Source organism: Martes martes (assembly GCF_963455335.1).
Source record: "Martes martes genome assembly, chromosome: 11".
Taxonomy (NCBI): Eukaryota; Metazoa; Chordata; class Mammalia; order Carnivora; family Mustelidae; genus Martes; species Martes martes.
Genome location: NC_137899.1, coordinates 66,945,609 through 66,961,624, shown reverse-complemented (window position 1 = coordinate 66,961,624; position 16,016 = coordinate 66,945,609). Strand labels below are relative to the sequence as shown.

General features: G+C 35.9%; 1 protein-coding gene across 1 annotated transcript in view; it reads right to left on the bottom strand.

Annotated features, from left to right (window-relative positions):
• Positions 1-16,016, bottom strand: part of SEPTIN7 (septin 7) — a gene marked incomplete at its 5' end in the record, with an annotated part of 112,623 nt that overhangs the window by 13,493 nt on the left and 83,114 nt on the right. Inside the window, 5 exon segments of the mRNA XM_080817990.1 lie at positions 4,699-4,824; positions 9,762-9,813; positions 11,667-11,763; positions 12,874-12,966; positions 15,019-15,136. Of these exon segments, the coding sequence (XP_080674116.1) occupies positions 4,699-4,824; positions 9,762-9,813; positions 11,667-11,763; positions 12,874-12,966; positions 15,019-15,136 (486 nt within the window).

Genomic DNA, 16,016 nt, shown 5'->3' with positions numbered 1-16,016 from the left:
GTAAATAAATAGTAAGTTAACCTTCCCATTATTGGAGGGTCATCTTCCTTTAAGAGATCTACCATCTGGATATTGCTAATTCTTCTTCCTTTTCCTTTACAACCCCTTGTTGAATCTTATTTGATCTGGAATTTCACCTCCCTTTCTTTACTTCCAATTGCCTACCACCCTCCATACTCTCTAGTCAGGGATGAACAAGATACACACTCCCTGAAGATTTAACAAGTATTTAAATTGGTGACTTGATATTTTCTTTGCCAGATACAGACAATACCTGAATAGCTGCTAGAAAAATGCCATCTTCCAGATTTGGCCTTGAGGCAAATTAGTATTTGATGAGATCAGCTCAGCTACTTTCCAGATTTTTACCAAATCTGCACCTTGGTTTCTTTCCAGCTTTACTGAGATATAACTGACATATAATATTGTATAAATTTAAGATGTACAATGTGATGTCTAAATCTTGTTTTAGCGTCCTTCCACAATAAAATCATTCTAGGACCACTAACCTAACAGAAAGGCACATTTTCAGATATACAAACCAAATATCTTTACCCACTATTCAGTTTTTTCTGCAGTCCATCCAAAACTGCCTCAAAAAATTAAATGTAAGATTCATTAATGGAGTGACTGGGTGGCTCAGCTGGTTAAGTGTCTGCCTTCAGCTCAGGCCATGATCTCAGAGTGCTGGGATCAACTCCTGCATCAGGCTCCCTGCTCTGCGGGGAGTCTGCTTCTCCCTTTTCCCCTGCCATTCGTTCTCTCAAACTCTCTAATAAATAAATAAAATCTTTAAAAAAAATTAAAAGATTCATTGACCTAGTTTACTACCTAGTGCTTAATTGTGATTAACATTTTGTAGAGTATACACTGCCATACAAAGATTAATATAACTGAATTTTTAATGGATTTGTATATGTATAAATATTAGATGAGGGCAATTTAAAAAACATAGGTCCACTAGCAATCAGTAGATAAATGACCTTATGATCAATTTTATTTCTTCCTCAAATTGCCTGCAGATGCTATTTAGAGACCACACAAAGTGATAAAATGACCACCTTTCTTTCTTTAAGGACCAGAGATTGTCTAGGTCAGTGGTCTTCAAACTGAGATCTCTATTTATATCAAGTATTCCAAGAGTTACTTAAGCCCGTGCAATTTTAAGAGACTCAATTTCCAGATCCTCAACTTCCATACAAAGTCTTGCCTAAAGTTATCTGCCTGAAAATTTCCAAGTTACAGATAGCCCATTTCTCACTTTACAGAAGGAAGACCCACTCCCTCCTAACCAGCCCTCATCTGAGATGCACTGTGCCAGGTGTATCTGGAGGTGTGAAAACCTCCAGGTGACAGGAGAGCAATCTCCTTCAGTGATTAATCAAAGTACTATAATATAATCCCACGGTGTGGCTATATCTCCCAATATTAAACATGCTTCTATTAAGGGCTACCTGTGATGTTAGAAATGCAGTACTTGGGTCCATGCAGGGATGTTCTGAGCTCAGATTCATAGTAGAGGGAGGTGGCTGGACAAGTGGCAATTTTTGTTTAATGACCCTGCCTCTTCCATTCCAAACCCCCCAACAACCTCAACCTCTCCCTGTCAATATTATCAGAGGACACATTGCTATGGAGGGAAGAGTCCCTTGAGAGCAATACAACTAGAATATCACTAAGAAGCCTAAACTCACATTTACTTTTATCACATATTTAAATAATCGCCATTCTTTTCAGTTACTCAGGGATGAATCCTTAGCTTACAGCACTTTAACATCAACTAAAGCACCTTAAGTTGTTGATACTGATTTAAACAACAAAAAATTCAGCTGAAATGCTTTCTGAAATTGCTAACATTTTCAAGATAATATAAGATACAACCAACAGATAAAACTTCCAAGTGACTTCTTTCAGATTCAGCGAATTATTCAATAAAGTAGTAAAAAGCTAATGTAATAAATCATATCAATATCTATTCTAATCATGCCATTCTCCGTTTGATTCAATCTTTAAAGATACTTTTCTACTTACTATTAACACAAAATAATATACTAACTCCTAGAGCAATTTGCTTTTTAGCAGTATAAACATTTTCATCATTTTCACAGACAAAGTCTGAACATGATTCATCTCATTAAGAAACACATTTCCAATAGTATTCTATTTTTTACATTTCTACCTGGGTTATATAGTTTAACTCAAGTAAACCACATTGGAATTCTATTTATTCAAAAGAATTTTTAACAACACTGTATGGTTTACTATTTTTCTCTGAATCCAATAGCAGAAATACCGCAATAGCACTATTTAAAAAGCCTTATATTTGAAATATGTTAACAAATAATTATTTGTAGGACATGAAAAAATGTGTAGAAGGAAAAAATCAAACATTAACTGCACACATTTAATGAATAATAGGAACTGACAGTACACATTTCCTTTTCACATATAAAATTACTGGTGGCTTTAACCACTCATGTTTTTCTTTTAAACAGTTAAAAAGTCTATAAGCTAGTGAAATGCATTTAAAATGGATTAGGAAATTATGAACAATATTTACTATGATGGATCCTTATGTTTTTGTGCTAAATAAAGTTGCCTGATACAAATTTTGCTAAAAAGAAATAGATAAAAGTCCTTTACTCATGCACTGACCTTACTTCAAATAGAATCTTGTATTTTAAATATAAACGCATTGTTGAAATAGTAACCAAATAAGTTTTTAAAACAGCAGTAATAAATTCGTAAAAGTAAGCATTTTGCAAAGCATACATTGACGAATCACCTGTATCAAAACCATACAGGGTGCTTATTAAAAATGCAAGTTCTCAGGTCCATCCCACATCTACTAAATCAGAATCTCTTGCAGATCACTGAAACCAGAAAACTTAGGAACTGATAAGTAAAGTTCCTCAAATATAAGCATGTTAATAACATATGGAGAAATTCAAAGTTAAGTAACAGTATGAGAAAAAATCTAATTCAAAGAGTCTATGACTCCAATATCATTAGAAAAATATAGAAGGAAATAAACATAGAATTAGATCTAAGATCAGTTTTAAAAGAGAACTGCCTGTGACTGCCAGTCACTGTTAATGCTTTGTTTGCTTTCTTCTGGAATTGAGCCATTATGGAGACATAACTGAAAAAGAAAAAAGGAACACTCTTCTTTTCCATTATAAGGAATGCTGACCACTATAAAACACAGTACTATACTGCTACTTTACAAAACTTGCCCTCTTCATTATTTGTACAGATGATCCTTCAGGATTATCCTCTAATAATAGATAACATCTGGCTACAAATGTACACACATTGTTAAAACGGTCTGCATAATACTTATGATCTTTAACAGTCCCAATAAAGGAAAAATGGAGCACAGGTACTGTTACAAAGAATTATATATACAGGCCTACTCACAGCCCTCCTCACACATCTCATTTTCCTACCCCACCATAAACCACCATAGCTTGAGATATATACTAGCTTAGGAGGGTAAAGCTACACACTTGTCAGTCACTCACCCTACCTTAACAATCAAGAGAAGAAATCTAAACTCAAGCTAATTTACTCCCTAGAAATACAGAATAGGAATGGAAAAGGTAACCAAGACTACAGTCACCTAAATACTGCTTTTGTTTGGTCCTGTCCCTTGTTTCTATACAATGTTACTGAAAACTCTGCTACTAAAATGGTTTATTGAAAACAGACATAATAAAAGGTAAAAGCTCTGTATTTAGTCTCCTTAAAGAGAGTATAGAATGTTCATCTTAAAAGTAAAATGAGTTAAGAGATCTAGGTAGTAACCGTTCTCTTCCTTTAAAAAAAAAAAGTGTACTTGCACCCCTACATTTATACCAGCATTATTTACAACAGCCAAGATATCGAAGCAGCCCAAGTGTCCATCCATAGATGGACATCCATGTCCATTGTAATACATACAAATGAATGGATAAAAAATATATAGGGGTATATTATTCAGCCATAAAAAAGAATGGAATTTTGCCATTTGCAACAGTAGAGATGGAGCTAGAGGGTATAATGCTAAGCAAAGTCAGTCAGTCAGAGAAAGACAAATACCTCATCATGTCACTCATATGCAGAATTTAAGAAACAAAACAAATGAGCAAAGGGAAAAAGACAATAAAAGAGAGATTGAGAGAGACAAACCAAGCAACAAACTCTAAACTACAGAGAACAAACTGATGGTTACCAGAGGGGAGGTGAGTGGGGGGCTGGGTGAAATAGGTGATGGGGATTAAGGAGTGCACTTGTCATAACATCAGGTGATGCATGCAATTGTTGAATCACTGTATTGTACATCTGACATGAATATAACACTGTATGTTAACTAATTGGAAATAAAATAAAAACTTTAAAAATGTATTTGCAAAAGGAGCCATTTGATTTCTAATTGGGGATCTATTAAATGTGTGGTATACAAACATGATGGCAAATGACCAGAAGAGAATTCATGGCTCTTCCACCTAAGGAACAAGGTAATAAAACACTTCCTGTGACAAACAGTAAAACATAAAACTGCCAAAACAAAGCTTAACAATAATAAATTTCAGCTATTGTGCATAAAGAATATTATACCAATTTTCTATTGAGTAGCCAAGAAGAATTTGATGAAGATGAAACAATATGATTACTACATAAATGGTACCTTTTCTGGAGGACATAATATATACTTACTTGGTAAGCTGCCCTTTATTCTTGTTATTATCAACTCCATTATAAGTCACAGCTGCCAGTTTTCTGCTCCGGTAGTTCTCATAGTGGACATTATTAGTGACATCTTTCAAGTCCTGCATGTGTGTTCTGTCATAAATAAATAACATATGAACAGTTTGCTTCTATGAAAAAAGCTTTGATTTAATTCAAAAATTTATCAAAACAAAAATTCTAGACTTGAAACAAGCAAAAGACTATTCTTAAGGAAGAGAATTCCTGTCTTCATTTACGCTCGAGTCGGAGCAAGATACAACATGCTAAACTTGAAACCAATGGACAGTTAGGTTCCAAATGAGAGTTTAAGAGTTCTAAATCTTCTCAAAGCAGTTACTAAAGGATGGCACTTCCTCAGAAGAGTATTTATAGTATACAGTATATATTTTATTTTGCTAGAGAAAGGAGATTAGCTCTTGCCGAAACTCTTAAAACCTATAAGAAACTGGTTGTCTTTATTATTATTTGAGTTTTTAACTAAGGTAACACATAGGAACACTTTAGATCACATAACAAGTTGAATTCAAACTGAGAAAAATAATTTAGAGTTAATCTGTTTCTTTAAACTGCTCAGTGAAATGAATTTTACTCATGTATTTCTATCATATATAAAATCAACACATACATGAAATAAACTACATGAAACATGAGACAATTTCCTCATTCCCTGAAGATTCTAGAAGCTAAAGACACTCTGAGCTGCTCTATGATATCCTTTACCAAATCAGGGAAAGGACACACCTGGAGGAGCAGTACTCTGTATTGTCTGATTCTCCCTTTTCCCGTATCATCCATGCCTGCCTCCACCATCCTCCACCTCCCTTACAGGAAACAAACAAAAAGGTGTACTGTTTCTTTTTGTTTGTTTGTTTGTTTGTTTGTTTTAAAGTAGGCTTCACGCTCAATGTGGAGCCCAGCACAGGGCTTGAACTCATGACCCTGAGATTAAGACCTGAGCTGAGATGGAGTCAGACGGACACTTACCTGACTGAGCCACCCAGGCGCCCTGAGGTGTACTGTGTTTTTACTCTCTCTGATATCCAGAAATCATTTACTATTACTTTCCCTTTGTGAACAGAATACGATTTTCAATTACTCTAATTTATCTCCTATTAACATTTTCAAGCAGTTGTCTGATAGTTGACTCATCCTATGGAGTACTTTAAGTCTGGGTTTTCCAACAAGTCTCATGCTCATTTATGCTCTGTTCCTTGATGAATTTATCTTCTCCATGGCCACTATCCCTTTCCACTTCAGTCAAGTCAGGCAGCTCCTTATTCCTAGCATATCCAACTGGCTGAGACTGAATAGCTCATGCTAATTTGTCACTGACTCTTCAAACTTAAGAGTGCCACTACTTTGAAAGCTCTCTTTCCGGCCTTGAAATCAAGTCACTCTAATCCGTGACAATTTTCTCCTTGGTTGTCAGCCATTTTTTGGGTTAGGGTCATAGAACCTCTTGAGTTTTAGTGTAAGCTCCCTTTTATAAGAAGCATATTTGCCATCACTTCTTGTACTCTTGATATAGATAGCACATAATAGGCCCTTAAGGGGCACCGGGGTGGTTCAGTTGGTTAAGCATCTGCCATTATCAGCTCAAGTCATGATCCCGGGATCCTGGGATTGAGCCCCTCATCGGGCTCTCTGCTCAGTGTGCTTCTCCCTCTCCCTTTGCCTGCTGCTCTGCCTACTTATGCCCTGTCAAATAAATAAATTTAAAAAAGAAAAAATCTTAAAAAAAAAAATGGGTCCTTAACCAGTAATGAAGTATTAAAGCTGAGGTAAGATAAATATTTGATTTTTCTGAAATAAACTACTGTTACCACCTTCTCTAAGTAGAGAATAAAAACAAATAACTGTGTAAATATAAATTAAGTATTTTGTAATTTTACATATAGATTACCTCAACAATGAATCACTGAAAAATCACTAAAGGACCTGAGGTGGAGCACTTAATAGCTGAAATACAAGATGCATGAAATAAAAATAAGGTGGGCTTACTCATTGTTTAAGCAACTTTTGTTAATGCCATCTAACATTTCAGACAATGAAAGATTTTTTTCCTTTCACTAAAATACCCTTTATAATTACCTACTTCTGATTTTTTTTGCTTTATTTCCACTTATTTAACATGCTTCACTTTATTTTTTTAAGATTTGACTAAGTCGTCCACTCTTTTTTTTTTTTAAGATTTTATTTATTTATTTGACAGAGATCACAAGTAGGCAGAGAGAGGGGGAAGCAGGCTCCCTGCTGAGCAGAGAGCCCAATGCAGGGCTCAATCCCAGGACCTTGAGATCATAACCTGAGCCGAAGGAAGAGGCGTAACCCACTGACCCATCCAGGCACCCCTCAGTCCTCCATTCTTAAAATCAGTAGTTACCAATAGTTTTCTCCAGTTTCAGGAACTTATTTGTCTCTTCCACGTCCCCCTGCTGATATCATAGCTCTCTCTTCTCTCCTTTTGTTTTCTTTCTCTATTTGATTTCTACACTGTCCATCACCACACCTTGAAAATATCTGTATCAAGTTTTCTTCCTTTCCATTGTCTTCTTCGGTTTGTCTACAACAGTCGGTTCTCTTAATGAGCAAAATGACACTTCTTCGAACTTGGGTCTTTCACAGAAGCAACCACTATTCCTAACTGTAATCTGCAAGATTTCAATTACTTGGAATTTATAGACATCTGGAATACTGGGGTTGCTATTTCCTTCCTTTCAGGATTTATTAAATATGTACTAGGTGCCTTTAAAGACACGAGCTACATTAAATATATATCTTTAGTACCTCGACTCCAAACTTACAAGAAAAAGTGATAAAATGTTCTTAAGCTTTTCATTTTCTTTTAAGGCTTTATTTATTTATCTGTGAGAGAGTGAGAGATAGAAAGTGGGATACAGGGGAAAGGGAGAGGGAGCCCTCCCCTGAGCAGGGAACCCAATGTGGGGCTAACTCCCAAGATCCTGGGATCATGACCTGAGCCAAAGGCAGATGTCCAACTGAGACACCTAGGTGCCCCAAGCTTTTCCGTTTCAGACTAAAATACTCTTCAAGGATGTTTTACACACTTAAATGTAAGAACTATAAATGAAAACTTGTGAGAAGAAGCAAAGTAAAACCACCTACCGTAAGTGAACATTTATGCTTTAGGAAAGAAAAACAAATGTGCTGCAGCAAATTGAACAAATAAATTTCTCATTAAGTAAAATCATCTAAACATCTACCTTAAGGAGCTGAAAGCAAAGTCTTCATCCTACTCATTAATAAAAATATTAAACAGGACCACTCCCAATCTCACAGTCATCACTGAATGACTGTATTTATCCTAATCTATGTTGACATCTTTTCTATGAATCCTTTATCTGACTCACTCCATGAAATATACTACTTACTCTGAATTCTTTTAATACATCTAAGTATTCATTTCATAGCACATACCTGTTTTCTATTATGTAACTTCAGAATTTTTTGTATTTTCATACATGTACAACTGTCTTGCAGCTTTCCTATGCTTAATCTTCCTGCAGGAATGGTCCATTTGCCCTGTAATCCTTTTATACTAGTGAGTCCTACTCACAAGCTGCCAGGCTATGCACCTTCAAATGTTCAAAGTCTTGCTTCTGGCTCAGTAACTAGCCTTCCCTTCTACAGTATTTTAGCTATGCAGGCAATTATTGGTTGCAGCATACTTTAAAAATACACAAGACAAAGTTATAGAATACCACTGTGTCAAGCACTGGGCAAGCTGCACGGGGGATTTAAAATTGAGGAAAAGAACAGTATGAGAGAGAATGCACTGACAAGTAATATTTATAAAACATCCCCTACATATATATTGTTGTAAGCAATTACGAGTTCTTTTGAAGTCACATCTTAAGAATGGAAGAGAAAAAAAAAAGAATGGAAGAGAAAGGGAACAGTTCATAACAGAAAATGAAATGCTATATTCTCAAAGCTGAGACAGACGACCTCCCTTTCTTCTGCATCTGTTCTCTCACTGTGTGAGGCCTGGCAACCCCAATTGCTGAATGAAGCCTATCATCTACTTCCTACCAAAAATACCTGGTTATAAGATTCTTTAAGAAAGACTAATAACACAGCAATCTCTTTGATTTCAACATTTACTCTGATATTTAGTGTACTTCTTGAGGTAGCAGTTTGACTCACTTAAATTCACCCCTTCACTTGTAAGAATAACCTTACTGTTCCATAACTTCCAAGTATCATCAATAGGCATGTTAATACTTCCACACAGATAAAGATACTCCTGTGTATTGGGAAACTAGAGGTTGAAGGGAATATGTGGTGGGGGCCTGAAGCAAGCAAGATGGGGGTGGAGGGAGATGGGGAAAGGGCTATGAGGTGGGGCAAGAGGAAGGAATTTATCTCAACATGAAAACATTAAAGTTCATTTTGATGCCCTTTCTGTTTCTTGCCCACTAATGTCTCTGGTTTCCTCTTTGCTGTTTCTTTTTTAATTCAAGTCCCAGTCCTCTAATCAGGATTAGCTTAATATCCTAGTCTCACACCTCACAAGCTTTCCTTCTCTTTCATCAGCTGCACAAGGTACAATTTAGGAGTAATGTTTTCTCGCCTAGGAAGAAGATCAGTTTTGGTCACTGTGTTCCAGTACCAAAAATGCCCCTCTTGCCAGCTCCCAGGCTGTGCACCTTTTAACATTCAAAGTCTAGCTTTTGACTCAAAACCTAGCCTTCCCTTCCACAGTTTTCCTAAATTTTTCACATGAAAGAGCAAAAGCCTCTTCCCTTCCTTATCTCTTTTACTATTAACGATAAACAGACCCATTTCCCCATACATCTCTAGCAATAACACACCTTATTTTGTATTTTTGCTGAAAACTTTAAAACCTTTGCAAAATAATTCAAGTTATCTCCAAGCAATATTTACTTAGTGCTAGAATAAAGGTATCAATTTCAAGTAGCTATATTTATAGAAGTCAAAAAGTAAATCTAATTCTAACTTTATTTTCAGAAAGAAAAACCCTTGTTTTCATCATTGCTCAAACTTACCTTATCAACATATTTCTTAGAATTGTAAAATCACAATGTTCACCATTTTCAACTATATAAAAAAACAAAACACATACATTAGTTCTACTAAGCCAAGTTTTTTCAAAGGAAATTTCTCAGAATATTGGAGGAGTAACAATGAGAGAATATGCAAAATTTCATTAACTTTTCATTAGATCAAAACTTTTCATTATAGTTTAAACACTGTAACATAGTACTTAACTGAAGGGCATGCCAAACAAGGATACTATAATATTATTTATTATAGTGTAATCCTCAGTGATAAAATATACAAACCTAATAAATGAGCTCATTAGAAACAATCTTGAAATTTTGAAAGGGGAGACTGTATATTCACTTGTAAGAGACTGTATTTATTCCATAAAATGTATCTTTTTAAAGATTTTTTTATTTATTTGACAGAGACAGCAAGAGAGGGAGGGAGCACAAGCAGGGGGAGCAGCAGAGGGAGAGGGAGAAGAAGGCTCTCCACTGAGTAGGGAGCTCAATGTGGGGCTTGTTCCCAGGACCTGGGATCATGACCTGTGCCAAAGGCAGACGTTTAACCACTGAGCCACCCAGGTGCTCCATAAAATGTATTTTAAAAGCTTAGTGGGCGCCTGGGTGGCTCAGTGGGTTAAAGCCTCTGCCTTCAGCTCAGGTCATGATCTCAGGGTCTTGGGATCCAGCCCCGCATCGGGCTCTCTGCTCAGTGGGGAGCCTGCTTCACCCTGCCTCTCTGCCTACTTGTGATCTCTGTCTGTCAAATAAACAAATAAAATCTTAAATTAATTAATTAATTAATTAATTAAAGCTTAGTGTTATGGTGAGGGAGAATCACTTTAGAAAAGCCTCCTTAAGGTGGCCAAAATAAAGCCATGAGTCAAGAACTTTAAGGTTCTTTATTTTTAAAAATGAATCACTGATAAGAACATTCTGGGGGTGGGGTGGGGCTACTAAAACTAAAGAAACAAAGCAATTCCATCGGCACCTATTTTCAAGGAATATAAAAGTTCTAAAGGCTCAGCTCAGCAAACTGAAGGTTACCAGAGGATGACAGAGAGCTGGGAATGAGTACAGTCACTCACTGATAGGGAAAACTGCTGATAAGGAATGTAACTTGGAAAAATCTGCTAAAAATTACAGAATTTTTCAAACTAATAACAACAAGTAGATAAAACAATCATGACTCAATCTTGGTTCCAAGTTACTGTAACACAGAAGATTAAATATTAGGTCACACCAATATAATAAACACAAATTTGGGGAAAAGTGTCTATTGCCAAGAAGACTTCTGAGGTTTGGTGCTATGAACTAAGATTTTACTGTTATTTAAAACGCCTTAAAAATTAGTAGAGTATCTCTTAACACTGAATTTTTTTTTACTATAAAGATGTGACGCCAAGAAAAGATGACTTTTATCCCAAAAAAAGGATATCATGAATGTTTTGATTTGGTTTAAAATGAAAGTTGTTCTCAGTCATTCTTCAGGGTCCCAGACCCATCTGAGACTCAGATTAAAATGACAGTCCTTTTCTCCAAAAATTATTTTCAATTTCAGAAGATTTATTAGATCCCTTGGCAGCAACCTTTGGGCCCCAGGTAAAGAGTTTCTGCACTGAAAGTATGTTTCCAAACAAGAAAACATGAGTATATTTAATGATGGGGCAGAGCGTACTGACAAGTGACTTGGAAAGTATTACAACTGGGATTTAACACATACTTACTTGCCTGACTTAGTAGAACACAAGCTGTGAGAAACTGGAATGTACTTATAAGCATATGAGGCTAAATGAAAAGGAATTCAGAACTATCTGGAAATCCAGAATATATCAATGTGAAATACAAACTTTTGATCACTTTTGTGAGATCTTATAGAAAGCCATTCACTGAAGAAAACCTTACCTTCAGCAACACCCCAAGGATACTGCCTTCCTCTGACCCTTTTGCCATTAACTTCAATGATAGTATTACTACCTACCACAGCGAGAGGTAAACGGTCCTATAAAACAAAGTTCAAATATATCTCTGTAGTCCTCACAAATTCAAGAATAAAGAAGTTAACATGACTCAACACATTACCAAAAAAAAAATTACCCTGACAGTTTCTGTATTTACTTTTATAGGCCATTCACAATTACTATTTATTATTAAAATTGTTATCACATGGTATTCTCATTAATGTAAGCAATGAATAAAATTGTATTTTCTTTGAAATTTTAAGAATACTAAGGCATATATACTCCACTTATCAAAGTAGCTGTTTAAAAAATCATCTCCAAAAGAAACTGTCCCATATTGAAAAGTTAGAAAGGGTAAAAAACACACTGGCAGTTAGAGGGAAAACATGAGGCTTGTGACTAGCCTGCCTATCTGATCACAAACCAACCCTAACAGTCCTGGAAGCAGAGATTATATGTGCTACAACTTTATCTATGGAACTCTAGCTCTGGCGGACTGGATTTGTATACATCCAGACTAACTCAGAGTACAATCTTTCAAAATTTTTGTAGCTTCCAGAAATATTTAAGAATATATAAAATATGTAACTATTTTATAAAACCATAGAAATTCTTCATTGGTCAGATATATGTATTTCATTATTCCAAGATAATTATTTGCTTAGATAATGCCATTAATTAACACATCATTTTTAGGTTCAGGGTACTTAGAAATGACTATAACTTAAAAAACGGAAAATTATGTTGGTACCGGTTTTGGCTTTTTTTGATACACAGAAAAAAGAAAACATATTTTTGTCTGGCTCTTAAAGATTGTGCATAGCAGTACTTAGGAACAAATCCTCTCCCTTCTCATTACCCATTTTTTTAAAGAGGAAAATTACATAATATAAAACCAGTTAACTGAAAATCAAAGACAGAGATTATAAAACAGAGATTATGCTATTCATCTCTCTATCTACACCTCTTATTACATATAAGAGCCAATCAACAAAGTTAATTGCAAAGTTGAATTCAATAGTGAATAATCTCCCTAATTCATTTTGTAAGCCAACTACTTAAAACAACTGATATTTTTTATCTTTTCTGTGGATATTTCAGTGGTTTTAAGGCCCTAAAACATTTTAGTGTATATATGGGAATAAACCTACCTTTATCTTTTTAACAAGCTTATTTTCTTCTTCATCATCTGTCTCTGGAAATTCATATATTTTAATTTTATGTTCTTGGATTTCTTTCATTATCTAAAATGAAAGAGGAAGTTATAAGCAAAAGAACACCACACATACTTAGTAGATTAGCTTTATTTATATTATATTCTTCTTAAATTCCTGATTCCTCAGCTCCAATTCCTTTACTATTTTTCAGTGATGCAAAACTGTAATCTAAAAACAAAGAACTATGCTGATCTTTTTTTTTAGCTATGAAGTTGATATATAAATACTATTTCCAAAATCTGATTATTTCAGAAGTATTGAAGTTACATGGTTATAATACCAAAAGAGTTCTAAAAATGATGTAAGATTCCAGAAACAGCTTTCTCCAGTTGATTTCTACTATAATGGTTTTACATTATTTATTTACAATGACTGACCTTCTTTCTCTAAATAGAACTCTCACCAACTGTTTTATTCAACATAGCTTCAACTATGAATCAACATAGCTTCAACTCACCTAAATTTTTAGTAAAATTTGGCAAAGGTAAGTGAAACTAAGTACAGCACCAGCTCCAGAAGAAAAATTGGCATGCTGATCAGAAAATATCCTTGCATGTCCATTTGTGTACACACACACACACACACACACACACCCACACAAATCAAGAAGTAACAGATATAAGATCAGGCAAGAACACAAAGAGAAAAAACACGTCCTGGAAATTAAGAAGCTCCAGACCTAATAAGGAAAATGCAGGGGGGGAAAAAGGCTACTAATTAATAACATCAGAAATGAACTACTTCGGGCTAATTCCAAATCACTCCAAATTCTAAAGAGAACATAGACACCCAAATAATGTTCAACTACCTACCCTATTCAAACTCACAATAAACCAATGGCCAATATACCCAGAACCAGGTCCTTGCCTATATGGGTATTTCAGCACAACCATCACTGTAGGGGGCCCCTGTAGCATTAAGGGGCCTTAAACAAAGTAGGTAAAGGTGAAACTGCCACAGAGAAAAACAGGACCACACATCTTTTACAATTGGGATATGTATCTATATAGAGAAAAACATGAGAATAAATGATGAAGCATCAAATATATGACTAGGAGAAAAAAAAGAAACACTAGCGGCTTGATCTAAGAGCAGTGGTTCTTAGTCAGAGGCTGTATATTAAAAATGCCAAATCCCCACCTAATCTACAAAACTTATTGGTAAGGATACAGTCCAAAACTGATTTTCTCTCTCTTTATATTTTTTTTTTCCTAGAGAGAGAGAGAGTGAGGAAGTGAGCTGGGGGCGGGGCGGTGGTGTTGGAAATCCTAAGTAGGTTCCACACCCAATGCAGAGCCTGACCCAGAACACCATCTTATGACCCTGAGATCATGGCCTGGGTTACAATCAAGAGTTGGGCACTCAACCAACTGATACCCAGGCGCCCCCAATAACTCATTCTAAAAAACCTCTCCAGATAATTTTGATACGCACCCTGGGATCAAGACCCTTGTGCTCCCCGCTCAACGTGGAGTCTGCTTGACCCTCTCCTCCTCCCTCTGCCCCTTCCCCCACCCCCACACATCTCTCTCTCTCTCTTTCAAGTATATTTTTTTTAAACAATCTTCAGTGATGTATTTTTTTTTAAGGAATTTATTTATTTATTTGACAGAGATCACAACGAGGCAGAGAGGCAGGCAAAGAGAGAGGAGGAAGCAGACTCCCTGCTGAGCAGAGAGTCCATTATGGGGCTCGATCCCAGGACCCTGAGATCATGACTGGAGCCGAAGGCAGAGGCTTTAACCCACTGAGCCACCCAGGCGCCCCTCAAATAAAATATTTTAAAAAATATAATTCTAAAGGGTGTGGGGAGGGTTGGTGGAAGAGGTTGTAACAGTAACATCTAAAAAAGAGTCTTATTTAAATTGACAAAGGATAATGGCACTATTGGTAACAGATAAGAGCTCTGAGGAGAAAACTAAGGCAGATTATTTTCAAGAGTTATTTTTAATACAGTACAAATGACCATACAGTAAAGTAGCAAGGGAAATACATTGTAACACATTAAACTGAAAATACAAAAACTGCAAATTACATGAGTGGTATAAGAAACCCAAGAATTCAAGTTCCTTTTCTCACCTGTTTTTTAAACTGTTGGCACTCCTCTGGAGTAAGTGTGTCTGCTTTGGCAATAAGTGGAATGATATTCACTTTTTCATGCAAACGCTTCATAAACTCAATATCCAATGGTTTAAGTCTGAAATACACAATATTTAATACAATTGATTAATTTGGGGGAATAGATGATTCACAACCCCAGTGCTAAATTAAATACACTGGAACTACTTTACTTACTTATCAGAACCACTCTCTGAAGATGTACTGGGTCAGCAACAGTTAGGTAGAACAGGACCTCAACAAACATTGGAATGTCTAAGAAGGCTTTGACTCCAGCCCCTGAACACCCTGATCATAGGGTTTGGGCCCTAAAGAGGAATTAGAAAAACCAGAAAATCTCCTAACAGGCTTTCCTAGAATAGCCTCTATACTTACTACTCAAAATTTGGGAAATCTCTGTTTTGTCTTTAAATAAAAAATAATAGTCCTCTTTGAACCCCACATTCTGTTCTTGCTGCCAACTTTATGTCTCAGATAAAAGGCTCAAAAGGGAATCTTCTTCACCATCAATTTCACCCATTACAATCTGGCCGCTGCCTTCGCTTTACTGTTACACTTTCAAGAAGGTCACCAAATAATGTCATGCTGCTAATATAATTAACATCAATAACTCATAGATATTGTGGTGTTTACCATTACTTCTTATATTTACTCATTATGCAGCATTTGACATTACTCTCTCATAAGCTGCTCTTCCATTAGAGTATGTCTAAGGATCTTCTCTGTAAGTTAGTCCCTTAAGAGCTACCTTCGTCAGAGTGCTCTAGACTAGGCCGTCTTTTCTCTCTACTCTAATTTTGTATGCTTATCATTGACCACAATGTCTTCTATCATCCTCTATGAGTCTCAAATCTTCACACCCTGCCCAGATCTCATTCTTATGTTGGAGAGTCATGTTTACCCGGTGCAAATATTACTTGGACATCCAATTTTAGCTCCTCAAAATCAAAAGCTCATCT